This window comes from Phytophthora sojae (assembly GCF_000149755.1).
Source record: "Phytophthora sojae unplaced genomic scaffold PHYSOscaffold_14, whole genome shotgun sequence".
Classification (NCBI taxonomy): Eukaryota; Oomycota; class Peronosporomycetes; order Peronosporales; family Peronosporaceae; genus Phytophthora; species Phytophthora sojae.
In genome coordinates, this window is record NW_009258128.1 from 1047132 (window position 1) to 1062509 (window position 15378).

At 55.0% G+C, this 15378-nt stretch overlaps 6 protein-coding genes across 6 annotated transcripts; 3 read left to right on the forward strand and 3 right to left on the reverse strand.

Moving 5' to 3' along the window:
* Positions 1–132: 132 nt before the first annotated feature.
* Positions 133–1954, forward strand: PHYSODRAFT_319805 (hypothetical protein; the record flags this gene model as incomplete). The annotated part of the gene is made up of 3 exons (XM_009540001.1): positions 133–187; positions 247–307; positions 388–1954. The coding sequence occupies 3 exons, from the start codon at positions 133–135 to the stop codon at positions 1952–1954; spliced, it is 1683 nt and encodes a 560-aa protein (XP_009538296.1).
* Positions 1955–2036: 82 nt separating this feature from the next.
* PHYSODRAFT_531194 (hypothetical protein) lies at positions 2037–3008 on the reverse strand (the record flags this gene model as incomplete). Its single annotated transcript, XM_009540002.1, has 1 exon — positions 2037–3008. One exon carries the CDS (start codon positions 3006–3008, stop codon positions 2037–2039), a length of 972 nt encoding a protein of 323 aa, XP_009538297.1.
* Positions 3009–3401: 393 nt separating this feature from the next.
* Positions 3402–4466, reverse strand: PHYSODRAFT_449948 (hypothetical protein; the record flags this gene model as incomplete). The annotated part of the gene is made up of 3 exons (XM_009540003.1): positions 3402–3460; positions 3503–4314; positions 4387–4466. Coding segments are annotated over 3 exons (951 nt in total), but the record flags the coding sequence as incomplete, so codon positions are not given.
* A 3221-nt stretch (positions 4467–7687) lies between these two features.
* PHYSODRAFT_447909 (hypothetical protein) lies at positions 7688–8350 on the forward strand (the record flags this gene model as incomplete). The annotated part of the gene is made up of 2 exons (XM_009540004.1): positions 7688–7798; positions 7937–8350. Coding segments are annotated over 2 exons (525 nt in total), but the record flags the coding sequence as incomplete, so codon positions are not given.
* Positions 8351–10766: 2416 nt separating this feature from the next.
* Positions 10767–11375, forward strand: PHYSODRAFT_341664 (hypothetical protein; the record flags this gene model as incomplete). Its single annotated transcript, XM_009540005.1, has 2 exons — positions 10767–11136; positions 11212–11375. 2 exons carry the CDS (start codon positions 10767–10769, stop codon positions 11373–11375), a joined length of 534 nt encoding a protein of 177 aa, XP_009538300.1.
* A 2658-nt stretch (positions 11376–14033) lies between these two features.
* On the reverse strand, positions 14034–15283 carry PHYSODRAFT_319807 (hypothetical protein; the record flags this gene model as incomplete). Its single annotated transcript, XM_009540006.1, has 2 exons — positions 14034–14063; positions 14471–15283. The coding sequence occupies 2 exons, from the start codon at positions 15281–15283 to the stop codon at positions 14034–14036; spliced, it is 843 nt and encodes a 280-aa protein (XP_009538301.1).
* Between the last annotated feature and the right edge of the window lie 95 nt (positions 15284–15378).

Sequence of the window (15378 nt, forward strand, 5' to 3'; positions counted from 1 at the left end):
TGTGGTCCACAGCGGTATCTGATATGGCAGTCTGGGATTGGCTCATTACATGCTCCTAATAGAGCGCCCCTAGCGCCGCCAATGGGTGGCGCCATTGAGACCAAGAAGCTCTACCTTACCTCTAGTGAAGCCATGGCCGACAGTCGGTCGCCCGTGCTGGAGCCCGGCGCCGACCTCAAGCACCTCGGTACGGCGTCTGCATTGCTCCCTCCCCCTGCCCCCTCTAACGCTATCAATGCACTGCAGAGTCCATGCTGGACGACAGGAACCAGAAGAAGCGCGGCAAGAAGTCCGACGAGCCGTACCAGTGCGTTCACGTTAGCATACTGCAGTAGTAATACCATCGGTAGTATACTAACCCAGTAGCTGCTACTACTATGCACTTAGGGGCAAGCTGGAGGGCTGGTCTCCAGCCAACCACCACGGGGACGACGCTGTTCCGCCCATGGAGAAGCTCAGTCTGGGTCCTGCAGCTGACGCTGATGGCGCCAAGCCCCAGGAAACCGCCGCCGGTGCTGACGACAACAAGAAGCTCTCCAAGGCGGAGAGGAAGAAGCTGGCGGCCGAGGCCTTCGCCAAGGCCGGCGGCGTCCCCAAGCGCGAGAAGCTCAGCAAGGCCGAGCGCCGCGCACAGCAGGAGGCTAGCAGGCAGAAGAAGGAGGCTGGAGGAGCTAAGCCCAAGAAGTCGGACGCCACTGGGCCCACGGCGCCCATGCCCACCAATGCGAGGCTCCAGTACGACGACGCCAAGAAGATGGCGCGTCGCTCCAAGGCGGCGGTCGTGGTGCGCACGCAGGCGCAGAAGCAGGTCGAGATGTTCTCGCACTTGCCGCAGTACGAGCGCGAGAGCTCGCTGTCGTTGAACGTGGGCTTCTCCAACAAGGAGGAGGTACACGCGGCTGTGCTGGCGCTCGGGTTGAAGTACGCGGAAAGCAAGATCTCCGGCGGCAATGCTCGCTGTATTGCTATGATCACGGCTTTCAAGGAGGTGATCGACGACTACGTGACTCCTCCCGACAAACAGCTCCGTCGCGACTTGGACAAGCGTCTTCGCCCGCTGATCCAGTACCTGATCGACTGCAGGCCGCACGGCATTGGAATGGGCAACGCTATCCGTCGTCTGAGACGTGTCATCGGCTCCACGCCGCCTGAGCTCAGTGAGGAGGAAGCGAAGCGCCGCATTCGCGAGGAGATGGACGACTACGTGCAGAGCCGCATTCTGCTGGCCTCGCGCGCTGTGGTCAAGAACGCCCAGTCGAAGATCAGCGCTGGCGATGTTATCCTTACTTACGCGCGTGCCAATGTTGTGGAGGAGCTGCTCTTGGAGACTGCTAAGACCTCGCCGGAGATTGCCGCTACCCTGCGTGTGATTGTCGTGGACTCCCGCCCGCACTACGAAGGTCGCAAGATGGTTAGTGTGCTGGCTGGTGCCGGTCTTCAGTGCTCGTACCTGCAGATCAACGCGCTGTCGTACATCATGCGCGAGGTGACCAAGGTCTTCCTCGGTGCCGCTGCGTTTATGAGCAATGGTGTGGCTGTGGCTCGTGTGGGTACGGCTCTAGTGGCAATGACCGCGCACGAAGCCAACGTGCCCGTGCTCTTCTGTTGCGAAACGTACAAGTTCTCGGACCGTGTGCAGCTGGATGCTATCACGCACAACGAGCTGGGCGATCCGGATGAGCTGGTGTCTTCATACTGCACCGACAAGTCGCGCTCGCGGCGTCGGACTGGAGGCGGCGCGTCTGGCAACGCCTCAGCTGGCAGCTCGAGCGGCCACGTGCTTTCGGACTGGCGCGATCTGGCCGACCTCAAGCTTCTCAACTTAGTGTACGACGTGACCCCGATCGAGTACGTATCCTTGGTGGTCACGGAGCTGGGCATGATCCCGCCCACCTCCATCCCCGCTGTGCTGCGTGAGTACTCCCGCGATGGCCTCGCGGACGGCGCGCTCTAGGAACGTAGCGTTAGTCAAGTGAGCCCAGTCTCGGGAAATAGCAAACGCAAAGCCTTTGATTTTTGCCAACGTAAGATTCTGTTTATTGCTGCGCACCGCGCTCAATGCTCTTCTGCTTCTTTCGCTCCTCGCGCTCCTGCTGAGCTTTGTGGCTAGCTGCCGCCTCGACGTCGCCCTCCTCTTCGTCATCCTGCGTCATGAGCTGCGTGCACACCTCCATGAGGTTCGGCTGCCGAAGCTCGCGGAAGCGCAGCGACAGCATGTCGATGGCGGTCAGAATCTCCATCGGGGTCTCGTCAGGAGCTACGGCATCTTCGGTGGAGCTCGACAGGACCGCCATCTTCGGGTATCGCTGGCTGAAGTGCGTCAGCAGTAGATGGCGGGCCTTGGCTTGGCGGCCGACCTCAATTGCCTCGGCCATGGTGCAGTGTGCCTTGTCCTTGGCTTCCTTGGTCAGATCGTCCTCAAAGGTGGCTTCATGTACAATCAGGAACGCCCCCTTCGCCTTCTCCGCGAGTTTATCGCTCGGTCGGCAATCACCAGAGAACGCCAGCTTGGCACCGTCCACGAAAGTCACGACAGCAGCGTACGACTGGTGCGCATGCTTCACTGGGACGCACTCGATCTCCGAGATATTCAGCGATTCCCGCAGCCACGCACGAACACGAGCAGCCTCCGCATGCGTCTCGACCTCCCCAGAGCGCGAGTCGTTCTCGTCGAAGCAGTAGTTCTCTACAAAAGAGTACTTGCCGCGCACCGTGGGGTCCTGGGCTGCGTACTCGTCCAGCCAAAACCGCAGAGCTGTAGGACCGATCACAAGCAGCGGCTCGGTGTCAGCATCATTAGCACGATGGCTCAGCAGCCGAAGCAGACCCAAGTGGTGGTCGGCGTGGTTGTGCGAGATCCAGACGCACTTCAGGCGATCTACCAGCTCTTGCAACCGTTTTGCATCGCCACCTGCGTAGCGGTACATCTGCCCCAGAGTGCCTTCACCGCAGTCCAGCATCATACCCGCCCAGGTATCGCTGCTCGGAGTTGGCAACTCAAGGTACATACCAGTGACGTTGCGATACTTGGACGGGATCGCACAACCCGTACCAAGGAACGTGATACGGCCGTCGATGAGGTCCTCATCCGGGTTCTTCGCATCAGGGTCCTTAGTAGTTTTAGCGACGATTTCAGCAGCTGAGCTCACACTTTCACAGATCTGGTTGAAATCTAAGCACGGCCAGCAAGACGACGCATCAAAGCCACGGCGAGCCTGAGGGGCCAGGATAAACTTCAGCATGCTCTCGCCCAGAACCAGTTTCGATGCCTCTGGCTCAAGGTTTTCCTTCGCTTCACTCTCGGCAATAGCATCAGGGGTGAATCCCAGAGAAGAAGCGTCAGGAACCTCACGCGAGAATGGTTCAGCAGTGTCACGCAGCTCATGCACTTCGTTAGATGGGAAAGCGCGGGGGAATACTGCTTGCAATTGCGCCTGTAGCTTCGCCGAAGCACGATACACTGTCTTTTGAGCACAAGCATTGTGTCCCAGCAGCACGTGACGCGCGTGGGCACCAAAGCTCCTCGTCCATTCGGCGTATTTCGCGTGGCGCAACACGTCCATTCCTCCGAGATGAAACACCACCTCCACCTGCACCTCAGGAGCCTTGCCCTCTACTTCCCTGTATCGGTTGAAGCCTTCACTGCTCACCAACGCGTCCACATGCGCCGTCGTTGGGCAGCTAACAATCACGCAGCCAGCGGCAGGTACCGACGGCAGCACACAGTCGCTGGACTTGACCACGCGTCCATCCGGCAGCGTCACGTCCTTGCCTTGGTGCAGCTGGCCAAACAATTTGCCCTTCGGGACACCCAGCGCCACCGCACGGTCCACCAGGAATTTACCCCGCTGCGTTCTCGTCTCCACAACGTAGCTCGCACTCACATGACTGTTGTGCTCTTCCCCCTCCGAAGGTCCGGAAGACAGCGACGGACTTTCGTTCAGCTTCCGTTTGGCGCCGGCTCGGGGCTTGGGCACTGCCACCGCGTGCACCACCACCTCGTCGTCTTCATAGCAGCCCTTGGTCTTCTTCTTCTTGCCATCAGATGCACTTGACAGCACCTCCGACGCCTCCAGTTTAAAGTCCGGACGGTACAGGAAGTGGCGCGTAGCTTTCAGGTACTTCTTGGTGCCCACGGGTCCGTGGACGTGCAACCCGGGCTTGCCCGTGTCCGACACAGTCAGCACCATGCCCGGGAGGCCGCCCACCGCGTGGGTGCGAAGTTCGGTCAGAAACACTTGCTGCAGCTTGGCCAGTCGCACGTGGTGCTCCATGCACAGGCGCTGGGTGCCATCGCCGACGTTGAACAGGAAGCTGCGCGAGAACGACGCAAAGGTTAGAGGAACGGCATTGCGAGCAGGTGCAGAGACGTCTTGGCTGCCCTACCGACGAGTTTCCGTGGAGAGGAGGAGGCTGGGCGCAGTCTCGACGGACTGCACGCTAAGGACCTGCACGTGCACGACCATATTGTCTGGTGGTGGATGGTGTCGTGGTGCATTGGATACTTTCGCGGGGTGGATACTTTCACAAGGTGAATAGTGGATACTTGTAGGAGATCATATAAAAACAATTGTGAATTTTCGGATTTCAAAACATTTGAGAAGAATGTAAATAGGTCGGTCGTTGAAGTTCAAGTGAGTTTTGCAGTTCGACGTAGCACGCTTCGCGCGCGAGGTCTCTCAGCACCAGAGCTGTCGACGTCGAGGGTTTTGACCTTGACCCGACGTCTTTTTCTGTCGACGTCCGTGGGTGTCAGCCGACGTCGAGCCGACACTATGCCGACATCCTCCGCTCGACTTTCTGCTGATTGGTCAAAAGGAGTTTTGGTGAAGCCAATGAAATCTCCTGACCTCAGACGTGCCCATTGCCTCAATCAAACTTGTATCCGCGACTCAAACAAACAGCCAAGGACGATAATAATTTCACTTGGAAGAGCTCCGCTATCGAATGCTGTAGAGTCTACACCTTTGGTCTACACTGTAGACCAGCTAGCAGCGAGTCTGCCTGAACGATGGGATGTCCATGCCCCGGATGAACTACAAAATAAGGGGTGGACGCTGATCTAAGCTGGGTAGCTTGCATGAGACGCCCTAGCAAGTGTTGACTGCGCTCAGACAGCGACTTGAGTGTCAGCGCCAGCCATGTTGTCAAAGGCGTCGTCTCCGGCTGGGCCGAATACACCAGACCATGACGCGCCTTCAATGTTCCATTGTCGTCTGGGAGTTGCGCAACTGCATACATCTCTAGATCCAATTACGAGATTGATTGAGTGGAACACGGGCTCACATGTAGGTCATCGCAAGCATTAACGTCGGCAGTGTTTGTACCCGACCCTATCGCGATCTATAGCGGAGAAGTTGCCCCTCTCAGTTTCACTGAGAACGCGCTTTACTACCAGTCTACATTATGTGTATGTACTCACGTCCCTCAATGAGGCTAATGCAGGGTGCGCCACCTCGCGGTGTCTTAAGGATCCTATTTCGCAATAGTGACATGCTTTTGGATGTCGACTGGGTGTCGGCTCGACGTCCCTCGACGATTTTGGACGTCCGGGCGTTAGCCGGGGCGACGACCCGACGTCGACAGCTCTACACATTGATCAGTGCTGAGTCAGCACTGATCAATGTTCAGTAGCACGCTTCGCGCGCGAGGTCTTAGGTGTACTACGCGAGCAGTACGATCTTGTCACTAATATGGAATTTCTTCTTAGTGAAAGAGCGTCTCACTCATAATTAACATACTCGCCCTATTAAAGTCCGGACTTTATTTTATAGTACAGGCCTAAAAAGCTTGAAATTATCCGATATTATATCAGCTCTAAAAATATATATCTTGGATTTTGTATGTATTTGTACAAACCGTTAACTACCGGTATTTGTTGCGATAGGCTTATATTCGGGAGGGGGCTTATATTCGGGCGAGTACGTTAGGAGTCGGCGAATCGAACGTTAGGTAGCTCACAAATGGTAATGTTGCTATCGCTGTATAATATAGCTATATATTTATTATATTGTAAAATTAAAGCATTAACTTTTGGCTTGCCCTTTCATTGCTCAAACGCTGATGTTTCTCCATCGAGTGCGTAGGGCGGTAGCTCGATAAACCCAATAAGCCACTCCATCTGGTGCCTACACAAAGTTACGTCAGTGTGTATACTTTGTATGTGTATACTTTGTATCGTAAAGAAGCACAACGTAGAGAAGTGAGCTCCCGAGGACATGCGAGATCTCTTTCATCTGCTTCTTAGTATGTACAGTTCAACTCCGTACAAATGTATAACCAATTTTGTCGACTGCTACCAATATCATAGCAGAGCCCCACGAAACATGCCAATACGACGATTACTAGCTTCATATCCGAGGCTTACTACTGCTACTGAAAGAATTGGAATCGGGTTCTGCTTGCTCTGATCGTGCACGTGGTCTACCTTCTTGAACGACAGCTCCCGCGTCTTTGAGACGAAAGCCCGCCCTCACGGTCGAACTCCTGAAAACGCCGCCCGTACATGTGCCAAAGTTTGTCTGCTCCAGGTTGGACACCTCTTGGCGCACGTACAGCCCCGCGTAGCACGCGTCAGCCGCCAGCGTAGGCTTGATGAGGCGCACGCGAAATCCCGCTGCAGGTTGTGACTGTGGTTGGCTACGTGCTTCAGGCGGAGCTGGTACCGCCACACGCCGAGCGACGCTGCTGCTACATAGCGTGATAGGGCCATGAGGGCAGCGTGGAGCTTGAAGCAATGGCCACGCACCATTCGACGCTGGGTAGACCTAGGCTAGCTCGCTGGCATTAGTATAGAGTTTGATCGTGGCCGGCGGTGAAAACTGCACAGACCGCTCTGCACAACAACAACAGCAACAACAACGGCACAATGCGCAACACGTCAGTACAGTCGGTGTATATCGGGCCCGCAGTGGCTGAGAATGAGCTGCTACTGAACCGGCAGTGATATTCCGTACGAATACTACGCACCTCAAAGGCCGATGGCAGTGACTACGGGTGCAGACGGGCGTCTGGGGGTACGAGAGGTTGCTGACACGTCGATAAGCACCAAGCGACCCATCCGCGACAGTCGAAGCGCTCTTGCAGCTCGGTTGGAGGCAGACTTGGCTACGACTCGCAGCTGGGTCGACGTGTAGCCGCGCGATACATGATCTCAATTGCAGCACTTCCTGGACACCATCAAGCAAGCCACGTGCGACCCTGCTGACGATGAGTTAATACCGATATATCTTATGAAAGTATATATTATGCGTCAACTATCCATCATTTCTTTTCTATTTCTATCGTTTCTAATTGGATAGTAAAACGAAGTCGGGTGCCGGCACCTCATGCCCCATATTATGTGATTGACTCTCATTGGTGTAAAAGCAAGCACCTTATCTGCATAAATAGCTCTGCGACTACCGTCTTACCCCGCATAAAGCGCCTAGATGTAGTAATCTGGTGCCAAAACCCCAACATGTAAACCCCAATTATAACGCAGAGTCTAATACAAGGACGCCCTCGATGAAAGGGTTTGGTAGCATTAACTCACAACCAATGCCTATACATTTACCCTAATGTAAAGTAATGCTCACCTACAAACCAACCATTCCTGATACCAGCAACGCTTGCTTGCTCCAACGCCCTCACTTTTCAACTCACTCTCCGAAGCAACACTACTACCAGCTCAAGCACTCAGCCCACCATGCCAAGCTCGCGTCGCAGCTACAGCATCACAGAAAAGCTGTCCATTCTGGCTGAATACGAAGCCAGTGTCGAGGGAAGCGGGTTTCACGCAGTTGGTCTACGCCACGGCGTCGCTGCCAGCACCATTCGAGGGTGGTGGCAGCATCGAGAGAAACTGAGGGCTGCGTCGCGCGACCGACAAGTCGCGACTCGCACGGCACGACGGCTCACCGGAGGTGGCAGAAGACCTGCCAACAGCGAGCTTGAGGCACGGCTGTATGAGTGGGTCATTAGCCGAAACCGAAAAGGCCTGCGGGTGAAGGACTCGTACATCCGCCTTCAAGCACGCAACATCCACCGCCAGCTACATGGTGAAGACGCTGTCGGGTTTGAGGCGTCCTCCGGATGGCTTGCTCGGTTCAAGGCTCGTCGAAACCTGGTATCGCGCCGCCAGACCACGTCGCGCTCGTTGCCTGCTGACGCACCGGACGTTTGCCGCCTGTTCATTCGGAGTGTCCATCATCTGATTGCCAAGCACGGCATCCAGCCCAAGAACATCATTAACATGGATCAGGTACCTCGGTACTTCGAGACCGAGCCCAAGACAACGATAACTACGCGAGGTTCGCGTGAAGTCCTGCTGCGCAAAGGCGGATCCAGTCACAAGCGGTTCACCGCAACGTTTGCGATCACGGCGGAAGGGGAGTTTCTGAAGCCTCATCTACATTTCTCGAAGCTGAAAAACAAGCCGAAGTGCCCTCCCGGCGTCCTGGTAGATGTGAACCGGACGGGGATGTGGAATGATGACCTGCTTCTCGCTCATGCCGAGGCTGTCATCTGTTCGCGCAAGGAAACACAGCTCTATCGTGAGCCGGTGCTTTACCTGATCGACTCCTACGGCTGCCACGTCAAGCTGGCAGACTCCAAGCGACTGGAGCGCTACAACATTTTTGTTGTGCTGGTCCCACCCAACCTCACCAACGTGCTGCAGCCACTTGATGTTGCTGTTAACCGCAGCTATCAAGAATACAACCGCTCAAAGTATGACGCGTATATCAGCGAAGCTCTCCGTGACCCCATGCTGCAGACGAAAGCTGGAAACACAAAGGTCCCGCGATACGACGCGGTGGCGCAGTGACCCTTGATTGGGTTGCCTCGAAGGACCCCGCGGAGGTGAAGAAGGCGTTCGGCCTGTGTGGAATAGTGGCGAAGGAACGCTTCAGCATGGATCGGCTGCACGCTCCGCTGAAAGCCATACTCAGCTCCGACTTCAACATGCATACATGGCACACAGCCTACCAGCACCTGGTGAACGACGACTCAGAGCGTGAACTGGTACGTGTGTCTGACCCGGACTGGTACATTCCAGACAACGAGAGGAGCAGTCTGTTCTGCTGCCTGTCTTTCGGTCTCGATATGTCCGTGCTCGAGTACGCCGAAGCGCTTACGACCTACATGGCTACCCTCGTGGACTTGACCGGACTGCTGGACGACGAGTACCTGGTCTCTGTAAGGAAAGGACTGATGGCCCCGGGTGAGCTCGAGAACTACGCGGCGTCGAAAATGCACGGGTGGAACATCACCCTCAAGACTGTTGACGAAGGCAGCCGCCTCACCTCCAGCTTTGTCTATGCTGCGGAGTACGCTACCAAGGATGTTGTGCTTGTGCGCGGCGGTGGGTATTTCGCTGTTGAGATTGACGGATGCCTGTTGTAGGTAGACACAGAGCTAAATCAATACTGCATTGATTCATACAAAAAGACATGTTAGTTTCTGATTATTGTGGGCGATTGAAATTGACAAGCGTTGGACATACCTTTCTGTGCGGGGAATTAACGATTGACTCGCGACATACCCTCTTCCCATAACGGGCCCTCAATTGACACGAACCGGGATCGAACTATGGACCTGCGGTTTGCCAATCCATGCTTGTACCGGTTGAGCCGTCAGCACATTGCAATTTCGCACGACTCCAGTCATATTTATCGCCTCAAAACTATGTTTGGTGCCATTGAGGTGGCCCGTCTTCAAGGTTGTAGGATTTGTTCGTAGCATACCGCCTAGGCGGTTTAAACGAATATTACGCTCACTGGGTGCTATATTTTATTTGTGCGCCTATGCGCACTATGCGGGGTAAGACGGTAGTCGTTGGTATACAAATCGACACTTAATCGCACACAATAACGTACCATTGAGCTGCGATCAAGTTTTGGGTTAGCACCGGTTTACACCGGCTTAGACTGTTGCCTAGCATTTCTTTTCTTAGCCATTAACTTAAGCCGGGCAATTACCGTGACTTTTCACCAAGGTACACGAAGTAAATGGCTTCGTTTGTATACTTGAACGATGAAGTTGGGACCTACGTTTGAGCTTTTCAAAAATCTAAAAGTGTCCCATGTGAGTTCAGAGCATAATGAAACGCAGTCAAGGCCCCTGCACCGGCTGCGCCACACCTCTCTGCTTGCACTTGAGCCCCCGTTTTTCAGAAATACCGAGCGGTAGTCGTTTCTAAGTTCGGTACTTCAACGTCAGATGCTGAGAGATTGCTGTCCGCTGCATTGCATTCAAGATATATCCCATTTTCATCTTCGTCTTCATGTACTCTGGATTTCTAATTGCTTGTCGGTGCTAGATACTTGGAACCCATTTGGTAGTAAGTTGCTGGCAGCAACATGCCCTGTCGAGAATGGGCCAGCAGAGCAACCGTTGGTGTCGCTCAACCTGAACGGTTCGAGTGAGGAGGTCTGAAGCGCGAGCACTCTACCATCATCGGAATTATCTCCAGGAAGGTTGTTGGTGATGCTCATCGAATCTAAGGTTGTTTCTCTACTGGGTTGCAGCTTTCCTTAGGCGTGCTCGCTGATGTCTATCCAGTTGATAGTGGCTTCGTCGACCTTATTAGTTGAAAGCCCAATCCTTGTTTATTAAATTACTAACGTATAACCTATCGGTCGCTGCAAGCGACTGATGCCTGGTCTTAATTGAATTGACGTCGTGGTGCGATTTCTCGGTCAGGTTTCCAGTGATCAGTTTGCGGTTCCTTCTACAACTTGCTACAAAAGCAGCAACTCCACCCGAACCTGACGAAGACGCTGAAAATGATCCAGAACCTGAACTGCGCCGCCGTGTATGGAGGACAACTCGTCCACGTGAAGCTTCCGAGACACGCGCATGTGGAAGACGTCAAACGCGCTATCTTCACGCAGCTCAACTGCGAACAAGGTGCCGACATTGCGCTCTTCCTTGCGAGGGATAGTTGTGGCACCTGGTTGACGGAGGAGCATCCAGAGTATCAACAACTCAAATACGGAAACCACGTGATCCCGCACCGCATCGAGACCATGACGAGCAACTACATGTGCGACGACACATCTCTCAGCACCATCCCGTTCCCGAAGCGCGGACGCGGGTACATTGACGTACTCTTTGAAGTCTCTGGGTACGGCCCGATCCAGCCGCGCTACAAAAGTACGTATATTTTCAGTTAGTTTGTTTGTTAGTTGATGCCGCTTCCAGTCGCTAATTCTACTTGTTTGTTGACAGCGGAAGATAAGCACTGCGGCCCCGCCAGTTGTGCCGTCTTCTTGTGCGCTGGGCTGGCGACCGCTGCAATCATCCCGCACTTACCCTTCGTTGCCGCGGTAATTGCTGATAACGGGCGTGGTGACGGAGGGCGCCCTGATCCTCTCCGATCCGCTTTTAGTTGACTGCGTTTGTTGCGGTGAAACCAAACCATGTGTGTCTAGGATGACAAACTTCTGCGCACCATTGGTCTTCTCATTCCTGCCAGACTTGGTCAATAATATATAAATTTACCTTGCTTGTTTCGAAGACGCGTGCATTAGTTGGGGTGTTTGGCAAAGTGCACTTACAACGCCGTCGCATCATTTGTGATCGAGTATACCTAGCTCTCTTGGCTCTCCGTCCAGAGAGGTTAGGACGGAATTTCCACTACGTCGAAGTACTTGACAACCACACCGCAATACTAGCTGAAAGCCTCAACACAGCGGAACCATTTTGCTAAATGCAGCCTCCATTGCCTGCTCTATCTCTTGAGGCGCTTGAATGTATTGAGATCCATTGAGAAGGAGAAGTGCCAGGGCTTCCGGCTGAAGCTCATACATGACGAAGTTCATCATTGATGAACAGCTCAGCAGTGGCGACGCTCAAATATGTGTACAGGATTCATGCCGTGCGTGTAGTATTATAGTTAGTTGAGATGTTTGGCAAAAGTATACTGACAACGACGGCGCATCATTTGTGACCGAGTAGCTTGCTGGGTGTACCTCGCTCTCTTCGTAGCAAGTCGGTCCTTGGTACCTGGACGCAGCACGAGCCCCCGCGTAGCATTCACAATCACCGTCACGTCCTCCGCCTGTGAGTCGTCTTGGGCGTCTGGCGGGGAACGTTCCTCTTCTTCACTGTCTTCCTCTCGATTGTTGCTAAAACTTCCGTGCCGAGGGCATTGGGGACTAAATCCTTGCGCGTCGCCGTCGTAGCTGTTGCCTTCTAGACCGTCGTTGCAAGTACATCGAGGCTTGGTTTTGTCCGTGCGGAACAGAGGCGAAGGCGCTGTGGCAGCTCGATCTCCGTGGGATTCTAGATGCTCCACGAATCGTGGACACACGCCTGCGTCGTCCTCTTCTCCATCGCCATCTCGCTCTCGACGTGGTCTTTTGGATGTCAACGCTGTGAATATTGAGCGTGGGGAGCCTCCAGCTACCGTCCGACCCTCAACACCGTCCTCCAGGAGCGTGATAGGGGGCTTCACTGCATCGTGAAGCATCCACTGGGGCTCACTCGATGGCACTTGGACGGGGAGAATCATCGGAGTAGCCGATCCGAGTGTGACTGGAGCACTCGCCGTCTTGCTGAGACCTTTGTAGCTGTTGATCGACGAGCCACCAAGCACCAATTCATGATATTCCATCGGTAGCGTCGTGAGCTCCGATACACACGAAGGCGGCTCTGGAGGAACCATGGACGACGACACACTGAGTGTGGGGGGATCTTGATCGACGTCCTCTTGCTTAGAACAACCTCCCGGTGCGGCGGTAGGAGAGACTGGCGCCGTCACCGCTGGAATGATCAAAGTCTCTCTCGGAGTTACTCGCTGTTGTGTTACATCGGAGGGAGGCACGGCTCTGGTGAGGTCGTCTTGGTCGGGTTCGTGGTCGAATTCTGCGTCCCAGGGCGATACTGTGAAGTCGTTGTAGCCGTCATCGGAAGTCTGCTTTCGTGCCTTCTTTGTGGTCGATTTACTTGAGCTGAGTCTTGTGGAAGATCTGGATTCCTTACCAGGCAGTGGGAACCACAGAGGCGTAGCTCCCTGTTGCAGCGAGCGATCGAACGTATTACTGCGAGACCCTGCTACGCTCCACTGCGTGCGAGCTATGATCTCGGCCTGTAAGCTGCCTGTCAAGTATCCCGTCGTCTTGTAGCTGTCCGAGAAGTCTGGACCTAAGGCTTCCCGGCCGGCACTGCGTTGCCCTTGTCGACGCGTTTTGCCACTACGCGCTCGGCTCAGGCTTCGATTCCCAGCGTTGGTCATCACAGGCGGCAGCAATCGCTTGGCAGGCGATGCGTTCTCGTCGAAAGTGTAGAATGGCAGCGAAGGGTTCACTGGCAGCATGTCTGCTTTGTTTCGTAGTCGAGAAGCGGATCCTCCGACGTTCCTGAGCTCATTACCTGGCGTGTCGAAGCCCATCCCAGAGACGTATTCTCGCGGTCTGTCCGCCTCCGATTGAGTATCGTTCGAGCGTGACTTTGCCGCCAATTCCTCTTCTTCTGTAGCAAAGCTGTACAGGTTAGCTGCTTTGTCAGTGGTTTCCTGGTTGTCGGAGGAAGGTTGTGAAGGTTTTGCCGACCCCACCCCAAGCGCTGCTAGTCGTTTGCTGTTGCCTTTTGCTTGCGCTGTCCCGTCGAAAACGATCCCTGCAGTCTTCTTGTCGCCCTTGTGCTTTGAGGATGACAGCGCCGACTTTCGAATCCCTCCAGCGCCAACTCGGGAAGCATCGAGGTCCCCCAAAGTACCAGACGTGACTCCGTTCGTTGTTGGTAAGTGAGGCGCTGAGTTTGTTAAAACGCCATGGAGACCTCCTGCTCGAAGACCAGGCGTGCCTCCTTGGGTGTGACCCGCTTTGGGTGCTCCGAGTGCTGCAGTGAAGAGTTTAGCCTGCCGCTGCTGCTTTTGTTGTTGCGGGCGTGACGTTATGGGTCGACCGATGTTGAGCGACACACTGCTGTCGTTGCTGCTATTCGAGAGCATACTGCCGGCCGGAGCGTCTTCGACAATGACCGGGGTCCGCGGCTGCGCTGGTCTCAACCGATGCATGGCCACGAAGGCATTCACGGCTCCATCGTCTTCAAGATTCGATGCCCCAAACTCCCGTACACTGGTCAAGGGCGTCCTATTCTTCGCCGATGTCGTCCGAGACTTCGCGCTCGACCCTCTCAGTCCTGTCGGCGTATTCTGCTCTGCCTCCTTGTCGTTGCCGGACAGCCCAGCGAAGCCCCCCAACCCTCCGAGACCAAAGTCTCCCAGCATGATGATACTCGCACGACGCTCTCGAGACCGCGGTCGGTCTTCCGGAACAGGCTCTGGGGCGGAGTTGACGACTTGAGGCGGTGGCGGCGTCTTGGCTCGAAACGTTTGCAGCACTTTGGTCGCGATGAAGCCCATCGAGTGGGTCGGGGTCACTGGAGGCGGCAACTGCACCGGCATGTTAGCTTCCTCCTCCTCCTCCTCTTCGTCGTCTTCTCCATCGTCACCGCTCGAAAGATCTACTTCATCGTCAACCACCTCCAACGGAGCGAGCTCTTCATCCGAAGAAGACGAAGATTCATCCTCGTTGTCGATGGCCTTGATCTGCGTGAGTGGCCGTAGCAATCGTCTGTCGTCGCTGTTGGGGTCATGCTTTGCTCGTCGCGCAGTGCTGACCCTCAAGACCAACCTCCGCAGGAACGCGATGTACTCGTCCACGTCGATCGTCTCGCACCAGAGATCAGCCAGCTCGAAGACGCTATCGAAGAAGTTGGCGAAGGCCATGGTGGGTTCCCCTTTGCTGTCGCGCATCCAGTCCTCTCGAATTGTCTTCTCCATCCATCGGAGTCGGCGCTTAGTGGCGTCAGGCTCCAGACACCGCCCAATGCGACGGAAGAGCGAAGCGTAGCCGCTCTGGTCGATACACCCCATCTCGTCACGCGGGAGCTCCACGGTCCAGAGCTGCTTGACTGCATCGATAACGTCCGGGTGGTTGCGTAGACTAAACCGTAGCGCCAAAGCCTCGGGCGTGTAGTTGATGAGCTCTTGAGCGTCGTGCTCAGTCCTTGCTCGACTGTACAGATCTTCGGTTAGCAGCACTGGGCCATCTTCCCAATTCTTGAGCAACCCGCGAGCTTTAAGCAAAGCCTCCTCTTGCAAGTGCTGGTACTTTTGCCGCTTGAGGGTCTGCAGCCGAGCGGCTTTGATGGTGAAGTTGAGCTTGAGCCAGAGCACACTCGAGGAGCTTGAGTTCCTCTGCTTCCAGCTGCTTTGACGGCGGAAAGTTGGCTCCGTCGCTGCAGCAGGAGCTCCGCGACGTCCAGCAGACTTCTTGGGCCTCTTCTTCTCCATGTTGTCGACGCACGAAGTCAAGACGATATGGGGCCCTACTACGGCAGCGGCAACACGTTTGATGTGTAGTGTTCGCCAGCATTCCGCTATAAATA